This window comes from Hemiscyllium ocellatum, chromosome 15, assembly GCF_020745735.1.
Source record: "Hemiscyllium ocellatum isolate sHemOce1 chromosome 15, sHemOce1.pat.X.cur, whole genome shotgun sequence".
Lineage (NCBI taxonomy): Eukaryota > Metazoa > Chordata > Chondrichthyes > Orectolobiformes > Hemiscylliidae > Hemiscyllium > Hemiscyllium ocellatum.
Window position 1 is genome coordinate 9,671,249 of NC_083415.1, and position 15,110 is coordinate 9,686,358.

The following is a 15,110-nucleotide window of genomic DNA, read 5'->3' on the forward strand; positions in this document are numbered from 1 at the left end:
GGGGTAAATGTAGGGGAATGGGTCTGAGTGGGTTACTCTTCGGAGGGTCGCTGTGGACTTGTTGGGCCGAAGGGCCTGTTTCCACACTAAGTAATCTAATCTAATCTCATAGAATTGTGGTCACAATTAACAAAGTGCTACCACCAAATCTAACACCTGGCCAGGTTCATTCCCCAGTACTAAATCCAATGTGGCCTTTCCACTTGTTGACCTGTCTCCATACTGTGTCAGGAAACCCTCCTGCACACACTGGACGAAAACCGACCCATCTAAAGTACTCAAACTGTCACATTTCCAATCAATATTTGGAAAGTTAAAGGCCGCCATAACAACTACCCTGTTACTTTCGATCCTACCCAGAATCATCTTTGCAATCCTTTCCTCTACTTCTCTGGAACTTTTCAGAGGCCTATAGAAAACTCCCAACAGGGTGACCTCTCCTTTCTTGTTTCTGACCTCTGTCCATACTACCTTAGCAGATGAGTCCTCATCAAAATGTCCTTTCTGCCACTGTAATACTGTCCTTGACCAACAATGCCACACCTCCCCCTTTTTTACCACCTTCCCTCTGAAACATCTAAACCTCAGAACCTGCAAAAACTATTTCTGTCCCCGCTTTATCCATGTCTCCGAAATGGCCTCAACATCGAAGTCCCAGGTACTAACCCATGCTGCAAGTTCATGCACCTTATTCCGGATGCTCCTGATGTTGAAGTAGACACCTTCAAACCACCTTCCTGCCTGCTGGTACACTCCTGCAAACTTGACACCTTGTTCATGACCTCACTATTCTCAACCTCCTGTACACTGGATAAACAATTCAAGTTCCTATCCCCCCTGCTGAATTAGTTTAAATCCTCCTGAAGAGCATTTGCAAACCTCCCCTCAGGATATTAGTACCCCTCTGGTTGAAGTGTAGACCATCCCATTAGTAGAAGTCCCACCTATCCTAGAATGACCCAGAATTATCCATGTATCTGAATCCCTCCCTCTTACATCATCTCTGTAGCCATGTGTTCAACTCCTCTCTCTCCCTATTCCTCACCTCGCTAGCACGTGGCATGGGTAACACACCAGAGATAACAACTCTCTTTGTTCTAGCTCTAAGTTTCTACCCTAGCTCCTTGAATTTCTGCCTTCCATCCCCATCCCTTTTCCTACCCATGTCAGTAGTGCCTATGTGAATCACGACTTGGGGCTGTTCCCCCTCCTGCTTAAGGATCCCAAAAACATGATCTGAGACATCACAGACCCTGGCACCGGGGAGGCAACACACCAACTGTGTGTTCCTATAAAATGTCCCATTTGTCCCACTAACAATTTTGTCCCCCGTGACTATTGCTCTACTCCTCTTCTCCCTTTCCCCTGAGAAACAGGGACAGATTCTGCACCAGAGACCCGTACCCTATGGCTTACCCCTGGTAAGCTGCACCCTACCCCCATCCTCCTCCCCCCACCCCTCCCGCACCCCCACCCAAAACAGTAAAAAGTGTATTTGTTATTGTGGGGAATGGCCACAGGGGATCCTACAGTGTATGCCTGTTCCCTTTCCAACCCCTGACTGTAACTCATCTACTTTTGTCCTGTGCCTGAGGTGTGACTATCTCCCTGTAAGTCCTCTCAATTAGCCTGTCAGCCTCCCAAATGATCCGAAGATTCAATCCAGTTACATTGTTCCCTGAACTCTAACTGTAGCTCTGCTTCAGCTATTCCAGCCTTGGGACCTACTAATTTCCCTAAATATTCCTCCCGGCTGAAATGACAAATTTACTTGTAGTTTTAGTTTATTCTACTGCATTTGCTACTCACAACGTGGGTCTTCTCTCAGGGAGAGTAAATGGAGTGTGGGTGACCACTTTGCAAGGCCCCCTACATTTAGCTAGGCAAGTAAAAGTACAAACTGGATCCTAAACTTCCAGCTGTCATTTTCATTCTCCAGTCCATTCCCATTCTGACCACGGCCTCTTCCACTGTTTCAATGTAAGCTCAAAAAAGCAACACATATTTTGATTAGGCACTTCACAACCTTCTGGACTCAACATTTGAGACCAACAATTTCAGATTGTAATCCCACTTATGTTTGGTTTCTTTGTTTTTAGATGGCAACTTGGCAGTGATTCTCCCCCATTAATACCTCATCTGAGAGCATGTTTTTAAAAACTTGCCCTTTTGCCTTGCATCATTCATCCATCACATCATTGATTCTCTCTTGCTGAAAACCTATTCTTTTTCTAACTTTTCCCAGTTTGGATGTAAGCTCATTGAACTGCCACATTCACTGCTTCTCTCTAGGAGTAAAGGAAAGAAAAAAAAAGACCACATGTACACTGCTTCCATCCACAACACCTAAATAGCATTTTACAGCTCCTGTTCAAATCCAAAACTATTATCATCCCACTACATATTAACTAACCCTTCAAAGAGCCTAAATCACACCATCAAGGTCCTTAACTCTAAATTCTAACCTCTCCCTCTAGATTGAACCATATTTCACCATGATCCCAATATCATAATGGGGATAAAGACCATGTCTGGCTGTAGACTGGCATTAACCTCGCTTGGACATCTCTTCCTATACTCTTTGAAAACCTAAGTGTTCCTGATTTACAACATCCAGGCTATTTGTTCTACACAATCCAACACAAGGTCCTCAATTCCCTCAACTACGGAGTAGTTTGCTAATAACATTTACAGTTTAAACATGTAGATGAAGTGGCAATGCTTACCAATCTCTCTAGTCTGAATACAACTGAAAAAAATAAAATAAATAAAACAGCAGTTGATTTTGTCATTGTGTACCTGAAATAAAGAAACAGCAGCAATTAGAGCCAATACACAAAAGGAATGTACAGAATCATTAGCCATTAAATCAGTATAAGGGGCAGTATCTCAAACAGATGCTCAGCTATGAAATTTGTTATCCTAAACAACATGGAGACCACAAGGGTCTGGTGAGATACTAGGACTATACAGTACAAGTAGATTCTGAATTCAAACTTTGAATTAGTAGGGAACCTGTGGAGGAAGACCTAGTCAGACACAGTTAAGATACTTTACACAAAGTCAAAGAAGGGAACATGCAAATGACGAGAGGTTTGAACACAGAGGCAGTAGCACATATATCACAAAGGTGCAAATAGGTACCAACAGACCAAGTACTGAAAGTCCAGCCATATTCCATATGACGAAATAATCCAATACTAAATAATAATCAACAGTGACTGGAGCATATAGAGGTCATCCTAATTCTTTAAATAAGGCTCAAGGTGAAATCACATTGTTAAACATTTGTCAAACTCCATGTACAAAAAAAAAACAGTTGACTGAGATACAACTATGTCAAATTATATTGACAGTTTCATAGAATTTATGTCATGACAAGACAAGAGACTTACAGTGAGACGGTGATAAACAGGAAACTCCAATTAGACAATCCAATGTCTAAGGCAGTTGCGAGGGCTGTAACAAAGATAATTTTTTTAAAAATCAATCCAAAAAAATCAGCACAATGAAGTCAACCATTGGTTGATTGCTAATGGCATTGTTATCGGGTACAATGCTGGGTGGAATAATCATCAGTTTCCCAATTTAATCCTGCTTGCATCACTTTTTGTTTTCCAGACATCTACCACAATTTGTCTATTTACATGACTCAAATTTTTCAAATCTAATACATTCTAGCATCCTTTCCACAAGATTCTATAATCCCCCTTCTCATTTCTGTGTTACGTGTTACTGCTCTCATCATTTGTATTTACAAATATTCAATTTCATTGTTTTGTCACATTTGAACAGGTATCTACTAAAATATCTTTCATAGCTACAACTCCTTCCTCAGTAAAATGGCATGGTTTTCATCTTTCACATTTCTGACCCACCCATGACTTTGGATATTATAAGGTATTGAGCTTTCCACAAAACTGCTTCACAAGATCTATGCTCAACATTGAGTACAGTCAGTTAGCCTCTCTCCTTAGCAGCACATTCCACCAATTTCAAATTGTCCTGGAATGCAATTTCATGATTATGTTTCTCTTTATTCAGCCCTTTACCAAAACATGCCCTTTTTACCTTTCAGGCACCACAGATCACAAGTTTCATTAATGTTTAGATCGCACCTTCCCTCTGGAACCTCCTTGTTTAGTTTTCTCTGACTCATGCTTCCTTCTAATCTCCCTTTTAAACTATTTCCACCATCTTCTCTGCCTCAAACACTGCAATTTTAGCTTTACTCATTTATGGCCCCAGTTCATGATATTTGAGGTTGTAATATTGTCTTCATGTCTACTCATCTTTGGCTAGGTCTCCCCCTCACAGAAGACTCTGGCAGAGAGAATTCAGAATTCTCATTCCATCTGCACATTTCTTCTGGCTTCTTACCCATGACAATGTTGTCACTTTAAGAAGTTATTTTGTCCATGTCTTTTTGAAGAGAGATTGTAAAGGCAGAGATTCCAAAGAGTTTAGTTTAACAATGGAAGGGAAGTGGCCAGTTCTCCCAGTTCAGCACTTTTCCAGTTTGTTTTTTGTCTGTAGCAGTCACAAGATGAGTCCAGGGAAGTTGCAAACTTCAGTAAAGAACTCCTCTGACTTTCTTCTGAGATCTCTCTTGAGGCTACTCCATTCTGCCTGTAAGAATCCATATTTGAATTTACCTTTTTGCCAAGGGGGTGTGTTTAAGAGATGCTACTGTATTGGAACAGTTAATTAGTAATAGTTACTGTATCAGGTTGGTTAAGTTTTCCAATTGTCAAGTTATTCCAAATTCTGTTTTCTTTAGTTCGTGTTTCAACTGTGGCGTTTAAATAAATTGTTTTGCTTAAAGTGGAGTGATTTCATCAGCTATATCACACCTAGAATATCCACTTCACATCTGCCTTTAAAATAAGAGAGAGTTAGGCTCTATGCTACCTTCTTCAAATAATTTGAGGGGCTCTGGCCTGGTCTGTAACATACTATTTCTCGAACTGTATTTGTGATTTCGACCATCTCAGTTCCTCTGCTCTCTGACTCACTCTAGCCCACTTCCTTCTGATATTATAACACTAATGGAGATTCTCTCCAGTTCAACCCTGGCATTGAAACCAAGTCAGTGGGATAGTACTGTTGGTTAGTGAGCCACTTTCCACCTTGCAGAGGGCAAAGTTCACTGACACCACTTCCTACCTGGACCATGAACTGTCTACTAAACATCAAGCACCGTTTCCTAGACCATCACTAATCTCACTGCCACTGGAAATCTGACAGTCTCTCAGTCCTTAACCCCCTTCCATAACTGGCTAACTCTTTCTTTATTGAATGTCCCTTGTCCAGTCTAGATTGTCTTATACCTGAAACTTCTCAGGCACCCTCTATCACTTAGAGTTTACAGCTTCCTAGCTGTAGGAGATAGTGAGGACAGCAGATGCTGGAGAAGTCACAGCTGAAAGTGTGGCACTGGTAAAAGCACAGCAGGTTAGGCACATCTGAGGAGCAAGAGAGTCGACGTTTTGGACATAACTCTTCATCAGGACTCCTGGATGAAGGGTTGTGCCCAAAACGCCATCAGTCTTGTCCCTCAAATGCTGCCTGACCTGCTTTGCTTTTTCCAGCACTAGCTTCCTAATCATATTTCCTTTTAACCAATGTCCAGTCCTTTACCTCACTTGATGGTCTGCATGCTCACCACTTCTTTTTTAACTGAACCATCAGCCTCCCCTACCTGTCTAAACTTGTCCTCAACTTCTCCTTCGACTCCACTCACTTCCTCCAAATAAAACGTGCTGCAATGGGAATTTGTACAGGTCCTAGCAATGTTTCCAAATTATTTTCTTGTACTTTGACATACTCCATTCATTACTCACAATGTTCTTCAACAGGGAGACCAAATACACATCGAGTTACTACTTTGCTGAATACTTCGCTCATTCTGCAACTTTTTAAATTGTCTGCTCTACTCCCCCTCTGACATTTGTCTCATACACACTTTGAAAGAAGCTCAACAGCTATGAGGCCCAGCATTTCATCCTCGGTGAGGCACTCAAAAACCTTAAACGCTCATTCAATTACACTGAATCTGACAAGATTGTTCATCCCCTGACAGTACCTCGAAGGTATTTCTGCACATTTGGACGTGCACACTCAGCTTGCATTGCTCCCCTGGGAGTAGGCAATATTTTCTCCATTTGTTGAGAATATGATATTAGTGTCAACAGAGACAATAGAGTCATTATCAGACATTGGATCTGATTAATTATTTGGGTTAATAAATTACAGTACCACAAACTATACAAAATACGCAATTAAATACATGTATTCCCTGCTTTTCAAAAGTTCACTTTACGCCACTTACTTTTACAAAAGACTTATATTAGCACCTGTTTTCACTAACTGAAAGAAATCCAAAGAGGATTTTTGGTTTTCCTAAAAGAGTAACTGCTTCTTCACTTTACTCCATTTCAGCTTTCAAAAGATTTCATAGGAATGCTCTACTTTCGGATAATGGGGAAAACCTGTAATGGGGTCTGGGTTTCTTACACATTATTCATTAAAAAGTATATTATGGCCAACTGGATACAATCTAAAGAGAGTTAAACATAGTAAAAGTATTGGGATAGGGAAAATTGATGTCTTGAAAATTAAGCACAATATGGAGTATGTGGCCTATGATTGTAAATGTGTTATGTCATTAATACATGTACTGCAACTGTGCATCAGATGAACCCTTTGTAGAGATAGTGTCACCAAATGTAGCCATTTTTATGTTTTCTTTCTTAAAAGCAAAGAAATTATTCAAGTTGGCAGTTAACATGTACTGGCAACAATAGACAAAGGTTTTGGATGAAGACAGGCTGCTTGGAAGGTGATGCAATATGAACCGGGAAATGGGGGAGGGGATGTTGAACCAAAGCAGTGACACTAGGTAATTAAAGGGGGCTCAGTTTTTGACAGTCCCAAGACCGATCAGCACACAATGAAGTCACGAAGGACAAACATTCATGAAATTGCCTCAGGTTAATCTGACTTTGTTCATGGGTTCAGTTTCACTCCAGCTCAGTGCAAATCTACATTTTAAGAGTGATTCAAGCCTTACAACCTTACAGACTAAGGTTTTCACTGGATTTATGGGAAAAGGTAAATATTTGAGCCCATGTTCTTATAAAGTGAGAAATTCACCTTCGAAGGAAGGTTCATCTTTATGGCCAAGCTAAATTGCCCGTAGTGTTAGGTAAGGGGTAAATGTAGGGGTATGGGTGGGTTGCGCTTCGGCGGGTCAGTGTGGACTTGTTGGGCCGAAGGGCCTGTTTCCACGCTGTAAGTCTAATCTAATCTAATCTAATCTAGTCAGTGTGTTTGATGGCTGGCAATATTACACTGTATCAGCTGAAAACACACCATTCAGCCTGAGAAACAAAAATAGAAATTGCTGGAAAAGCTCAGCAGGTCTGGCAGAGATATTCATGGAGAGATATCAGAGTTAACATATTGGATCGAGTGAACCTTCCTCAGAACTGGAGAAAGGATGTGTTGACCTGAAACACTAACTCTGATTTCTGTCCACAGATGATGCCAAAGCTGATGAGCATTTCCAGCAATTTATGTTTTTGTTTCAGATTTACAGCCTCTGCAGTTTTTTTTAAGTTTCAACTTGAGAGCCTGGTCCACAGATCCTTTGCAGCACACTGACAGTGTCTTACTGACAGTGAAAAATGTTCTGGTATGGATGATGTTTTGATCTCCCCTGATGATCTGGACCAGTCAGATCCCAAAGCAAGACTTTGCTTCATAGAACATACTTGATTTACTTTCTTTTTGTTTACCATGGTGATGTCACTGAACATGTTAACAAAAGACTGACAATGTGCTTTTACCAAAAGAGCATGAAAGTTTATTACATATAAAAAGATGAACTACTATTATAAGATCTCTTTGAAATAAGATTATTTTAAGTATTAGAAAGATTCAACTTTTTTCACAACCATAACTTTACAGATACTCAAATCTCAGCAGAAGCGTCGCCCTAACTGTGCATGAAAGTTCCTTGTTTTGATGGCATAAGCATTTACTCAGTTTCTTTATTGTCGAAGTTCAGAGCTTTCATTCAGTGCTATTTTCTTGAGTTAATGACCCTTTCTGAGACCTTTAAACAAGCTGCTAACTCAGTTCATTTACTGCATAATATATATTCTTTAAACTTGTGTCTTCAAAAGCCTTGTAGGATGTCTTCCTCCCTGACAACTCAACAAGCTCTGCTTTGGAGTTTTCTTCTAAGCAAATCAGAACTTCGTCCGAGGCCTGCTCTGGCTACTAAACTAACAGCACCTCTGCTGGAAGGGACCTTTTATCTTTAAATGAACCTGCCTGATTTCTTCCGGGTATTCTCATTTTCCATGTCATTGGACTTTTGTCACAGTAGTTTTCTTTTCTTTCTTTTTTTACCAAATGCACTGAAATGTTCTGCTTAAGGGTTTAAAGCCTCATTTAAATGCCTCTAAGTAAAAAAAAACACTCTAAACTGTTCCATTCACAGAACAAATTTAAAGTGAAAATAAAAGCCATAACAGACTGTGTGGAGTTTGCACATTCTCCCCGTGTCTGCATGGGTTTCCTCCGGGTGCTCCGGTTTCCTCCCACAGTCCAAAGATGTGCAGACTAGGTGAATTGACAATGCTAAATTGCCCGTAGTGTTAGGTAAAGGGGTAAATGTAGGGGAATGGGTCTGGGTGGGTTGCGCTTCGGCGAGTCGGTGTGGACTTGTTGGGCCGAAGGGCCTGTTTCCACACTGTAAGTAATCTACTATAATAAACTTTCCTTTCTACAAAGTAAAAGTATAATTTAAACTTAAGATTTTACATTGTTCTTTACACATCAGAACCTAACCTCTCAAACAATAACATATCATGACTCTTCACACAGTGACAACAGGGGTGACTAAAGTAGATTATAAAGTTACCTGTGGCTGCAACCCTCTTCATGTACAATTTCCAAGACAGACAGATGGGTGATTTCCCAGTCCACCATGAAGCAAATGTTCGGCTCATTGCAGAGAAGGTAAAGATTATCACAAGGTGAACCAAAGTCATAAAGATGGGGTAATGAAAATTCTAAGAAATGGGGGAGAAAACACAAAAATCTCACGAATCAATTAGAAATGTCTAGCGCTTTCATAAGGATTTTGGATGATTTGCTGTTTTATAAATAACAGGAAAATAATACTGTGAACAATATATTGGAATGAAGGCAGTGGTATCATATTGACATCTGCACATAAACCCTCAACAGCAGTTTTAAAAGGGAGATGAACAGACAAAGGAAGCACATGGTGAGGTAATTGCAGGGGGGAGGGAGGGAGAGTTCGAATACATGTATCGTTGGATATTGGAATGCATCTGGGAAAAATTACAAAGTGAAATTCACAACTGATCTTGGAGGAACTGTTGGCGAAGTTCACAGCACAGAATCAGATAAGTTAATTGTTATTTTTAAGTGTGGCCCACAGAGAATCTGCAGTAATGAGTAGAGTGGGTTCTTTCTTGAAATTGTGTGTTTTTGGAGATATGTCTCTTGATTAAATCTAAAATATAAACCATAACTATTAATTTAACCTGGGGCAGTGTTTGTAGTGGAATAAGATGGTGTTATTTTCTGGGTCTGTAGACTGTGAAAGAGCAAAAATGCCCTTTAATAGAGTGATATGTACTTCTTGTCAGATGTGGCAGTTTAAAGAGAGTTTAAGGGTTACTGCGGATTATATCTGCCATAAATGCTGTTGGCTGCGAATCTTATCAGATCGAGTGGATTGGTTGGAGAGACAGATAGAAGCAATGAGGAATTTGCAATAGCAACAGTATGTGATAGATGACAGTTATAGGAAGGGGGGGAAAGTCTCAGATACAGTCACATAGATGGGTTAACTCCAGGAAAGGTAAGAGGGGTAAGCAGATAGTGCAGGAGTCTTTTGTGGATATACCCATTTCAAACAGATATGCTGTTTTGGAAAATGTAGGGGGTGATGGATTCTCAGGGGAACGTAGCACGAACAGCTAAGTTTCTAGTAATGAGACTGGCTCTAATGCAACGAGGGGTATGTCGGATTCCAAGAGATCAACTGTGTTAGGGGATTCTCCAGTCCGAGGTACAGACAGATGTTTCTGTGGCCAGCAGCGAAAAAGCAGAATGGTGTGTTGCTTCCTTGGTGCCAGGATCAAGGATGTCTCGGAGAGGGTGCAGCATGTTCTCACGGGGGAGAGGGGCCAGCAAGAGGTCATTGTCCACATTGGAATCAATGACATAGGAAGGGAAAAGGTTGAGATGCTGAAGGGAGATTACAGAGTTAGGCAGAAATTTAAAAAGGAGGTCCTCATGAGTAGTAATATCTGGATTACTCCCAGTGCTACAAGCTAGTGAGGGCAGGAATACGAGGATAGAGTAGATGAATGCATGGCTGAGGAGCTGGTGTATGGGAGAAGGATTCACATTTTTGGATCATTGGAATCTCATTTGGGTTAGAAGTGACCTGTACAAGAAGTACGGATTGCACCTAAATTGGAAAGGAACTAATATACTGGTAGGGAAATTTGCTAGTGCTGCTTGGGAGGATTTAAACCAGTAAGGTGGGGGAGGGTGGGGGGGAACCAGGGAGATAGTGAGAAAAGAGAACAATCTGAGATGGGTACAGCTGAGAACAGAAGTGAGTCAAACAGTCAGGGCAAGCAGGGACAAGGTAGGACTAATAAATTAAACTGCATTTATTTCAATGCAAGGGGCCTAACAGGGAAAGCAGATGAACTCAGGGCATGGTTAGGAACATGAGACTGGGATTGATTAGATTAGATTAGATTACTTACTGTGTGGAAACAGGCCCTTCGGCCCAACAAGTCCACACCGACCCACCGAAGCGCAACCCACCCATACCCCTACATTTACCCCTTACCTAACACTACGGTCAATTTAGCATGGTCAATTCACCTGACCCACACATCTTTGTGACTGTGGGAGGAAACCGGAGCACCCGGAGGAAACCCACGCAGACACGGGGAGAACGTGCAAACTCCACACAGTCACCTGAGTCGGGAATTGAAAACGGGTCTCAGGCGCTGTGAGGCAGCAGTGCTAACCACTGTGCCACCGTGCCGCCGCTAGGGATATCCTAGCAATTACAGAAACATCGCTCAGGGATGGGCAGGACTGGCAGCTTAATGTTCCAGGATGAAAATGCTACAGGAAGGATCAAAAGGGAGGCAAGAGAGGAGGTGGAGTGGCATTTTTGATAAGGGATAGTATTACAGCTGTGCTGAGGGAGGATATTCCCAGAAATACATCCAGGCAAGTTATTTGGGCGGAACTGAGAAATAAGAAAGGGATGATCATCTTATTGGGATTGTATTATAGACCCCCTAATAGTCAGAGGAAAATTGAGAAACAAATTTGTAAGGAGATCTCAGCTATCAGTAAGAACTATAGGTTGGTTATGGGAGGGGATTTTAACTGGGACTGCCATAGTGTTAAGGGTTTAGATGGAGAGGAATTTGTTAAATGTGTACAAGAAAATTTTCTGAATCAGTATGTGGATGTACCTACTGGAGAAGATGCAAAACTGGACCTACTCTTGGGAAATAAGGCAGGGCAGGTGACTGAGATGTCAGTGGGGGAGCACTTTGGGGTCAGCGGCCATAATTCTATTCGATTTAAAATAATGAAGGAAAAAGATAAACCAGATCTAAAAGTTAAAGTTCTAAATTGGAGAAAGGCCAATTTTGACGGTATTAGGCAAGAACTTTCAAAAGCTGATGGGGGGGGGGGGCAGATGTTCGCAGGTAAAGGGGCGGCTGGAAAATGGGAAGCCTTCAGAAATGATAACAAGAATCCAGAGAAAGTATATTCCTGTTGGCGTGAAAGGAAAGGCTGGTAGGTATAGGGAATGCTGGATGACTAAAGACATTGAGGGTTTGGTTAAGGAAAAGAAGGAAGCATATGTAAGGTATAGACAGGATAGATCAAGCAAATCATTAGAAGAGTATAAAAGGAAGTAGGAGTATACTTAAGAGGGAAATCAGGAGGGCAAAAAGGGGACATGAGATAGCTTTAGCAAATAGGATTAAGGAGAATCCAAAGAGTTTTTACAAATACATTAAGGACAAAGGGTAACTAGGGAGAGAATAGAGCCCCTCAAAGATCAGCAAGGCAGCCTTTGTGTGGAACCGCAGAAAATGGGGGAGATACTAAATGAGTATTTTGTATCAGTATTTACTGATGAAAAGGATACAGAAGATATAGACCCACTGGATTGTGGGAGGAAAATGGAGCACCCAGAGGAAACCCACGTAGACACGAAGAGAATGTGCAAACTCCACACAGACAGTCACTCAAAGCTGGAATCGAACCTGGGACCCTGGTGCTGTCAGGCAGCAGTGCTAACCACTGCCCTGTCAGTAAAGCACTTTGAGATTTCTGGTGGTGGTGAAAGCTAACATATAAACGTCAATCTGTTATTGTATGTTGCATTCACTGCTGCATTAACTGAGATCATTTCCTTCAGCCTGACTACAAGCTAAACTCTTGGACCATGGGGCAGCATGGTAGTTCAGTGGTTATCACAGCTGCCTCACAGCGCCAGGGACCCGGGTTCAATTCCTGCCTCGGGCAACTGTCTGTGTGGAGCTTGCACATTCTCCCAGTGTCTACGTGGGTTTCCTCCGGGTGTTCCGGTTTCCTCCCACAGTCCAAAGATGAGTAGATTAGGTAAATTGGCCAAACTAAATTGCCCGTAGTGTTAGGTGCATTAGTCAGGGGGAATATAGGGGAATGGGTCTGGGTGGGTTGCTCTTCAGAGGGTCGGTGTGGATTTGTTGGGCCGAAGGACCTGTTTCCACACTGTAGGGAATCAAATCTAATCTAAAAAAAACCTCTGGCCTATTTAACTTAGTGCTCGACCTACAATGAAACCTGACATATCAGATTAGCAGATGACTCCTGACTGCATTACAGTACCCAAGAGATTCTTGTACAATCAAACAAACACAATCTCCAACAGATAATGAGGCCATCTGAGATATCACGCAGAATGCAACACACATTTCAGTCCTCAGTCAGTTATTGTGTGTTTACTTTGGGGAGTCCAAGCTGTGGTAACAGGAGGGAGTATTGCTGCTGATAAAGAGTCAAGAGACTAACCAGAGATAGCCAAAAATAACACATGTTCGTTCAAAAAAATAGTCAAAGCAGTAAGTAAATAAAGCCCTTAAGGGGATAGCATAACAGCAGCTTTGCAATGCAGATGCAGGTCAACAGGTACCTTATTATTAAACAAAAACAGATCTAACACTTAATTTCCAAAGGAAACAATATAATATGCGATGATGCATCTTTTAAACACAAATAAAATGCCATCTCAGAATGCCTACTGAAGATGTTACCTAGTAGGGTAATGAAACGCCTGGAAATGAACCTTCCAGCTCAGCAAGCAAACTTAACATCTAAAAGTTTCAGGTCAATATTTACCCTTCATATAATGAAGAAATATGATCTGTTTAACATTTTATTACATAGCTATATAAAAAAAACACCAACACCAGGTTACAATGCAACAGGTTTATTTGAAACTACTAACTTTCGGAGTGCTGCCCCTTCATCAGGTAGTTGCGAAGCAGGACCATACAGCACAGAATTTATAGCAAAAGATTATAGCAACTGAAATGATACAGTGAACAAATCTAGGTTGCTGTTCAGTCTTCCATCTTTTAGCATGGGTTCTGTCCTATGGAGCTGCTTCACAACCACCTGATGAAGGATCTGCACTCCAAAAGGTAGTGCTTCCAAATAAACCTGTTTGACTATAACCTGATGTGAGATTTTAAACTTTGTTCACCCCAGCCCAACACCGGCTCCTCCACATCATGACTATAAAAAATAAAGCGCTTTTGGGCTGTTCTGAGATTGTAAAAGGCGCTAGACCAACGCAAGTATTTATCTTGAGTGCAGGTTGCAGGTGCTGTTTCTGAGCAACACCTTCCCAGCTCCAGGGAGAGAGAGGAGCCCTTCATCTTGGCTCACCTTCATCACCCATTTGTTGTAGAAGGTGATCCCTATGGAGAAGCAGTAATAGAAGAGCACCAGGGTGACGGTGAGCAGGGCTTTCCTCAGGAAGAGCAGGCACGGGCTGAGCTCACTCATGATGCCGCTCCTACCACCTCTTCCTCCTCGTCCTTCTGCTGATGGGTCGCTTGACCACCCAAGACCTACCAGTCCCGCTTACTCAAGGCTCGGCAGTGAAGCCAGGCTGAAAGGAACGCCAGCCGTCCATCCTGCGGCAGGGAGAGGCCTGTCACTCACTGACGTGGCGCCCCGACTCTGGCGTTAGCACCCGCCCTTTGGGCCGATCAGGCCACGCCCACCGACCAGGGTCTGGCCCCTCACGCCCCGACGGATCGCTCACCAAGGCGACTGCTGGCCCCGCCCACTCAACTGGACCCGCCCGGTCTGCCAGACCCGCGCATGTCCGAATCAGGCTCTGCCTCGCCCTTTAGTCTGGGTATACCCCGCCCATTTACGGGACCCGTCCTTTCCGGATAGGCTCCGCCCACCAACGGAGAAAGCCACGCCCCCGTCCCTGAAAAGCGCGGCTCCATGCCGGACACGTCGGGTCCGCTCAGGCATCGTCCTCAAAGGATTAGAGCCTTAACAGAACAAAGGGCGAATTAAGTTTGATTTAAAATTCAAGGTTCTTCGGTTTAACTAGCATCCACTTCCTTTACAGCGAGATCTATTGTTGCCGTCAATGCTCATCAGTGTGTGAATTGATCGCATTTTGTTTATTTCTTTTCTGATTAACAGGAGAACCTGTCCCTATTTTTCCGCCATGTTGGTAAGGTCCAGGAGTGCGCCTGCGCTGACTGGGTTGAGGGTTATACCTGGGGCATGTCTGGATACTTGAATCACACAACACCAGGTTATAGTCCAACAGGTTTATTTGGAGGCACTAGCTTTCAGAGTGACGCTGCTTCATCAGGAGATAGCACTTCATCACCTGGTGAAGGAGTAGTGCTCTGAAAGCTAGTGCCTCCAAATAAACCTGTTGAATTATAACCTGGTGTTGTGTGATCTTTAACTTGGTACACCCCAGTCCAATGCTG

The 15,110-nt window shown here is 42.4% G+C and overlaps 1 protein-coding gene across 3 annotated transcripts in view; it reads right to left on the reverse strand.

Annotated features, from left to right (window-relative positions):
- Positions 1 to 14,379, reverse strand: part of slc35c2 (solute carrier family 35 member C2) — a 37,044-nt gene extending 22,665 nt beyond the window's left edge. Inside the window, exons 1-4 of one of the 3 annotated variants that reach the window (XM_060835956.1) lie at positions 14,032 to 14,376; positions 8,933 to 9,083; positions 3,396 to 3,459; positions 2,727 to 2,799 (exon numbers count right to left, since the gene is read on the reverse strand). In XM_060835956.1, the coding sequence (XP_060691939.1) occupies positions 2,727 to 2,799; positions 3,396 to 3,459; positions 8,933 to 9,083; positions 14,032 to 14,151 (408 nt within the window). In that variant the 5' untranslated portion in view covers positions 14,152 to 14,376. Of the gene's footprint in view, positions 1 to 2,726; positions 2,800 to 3,395; positions 3,460 to 8,932; positions 9,084 to 14,031 lie in introns of all 3 variants that reach the window. The other 2 variants (XM_060835957.1, XM_060835958.1) reach the window with 2 other exon arrangements.
- Between the last annotated feature and the right edge of the window lie 731 nt (positions 14,380 to 15,110).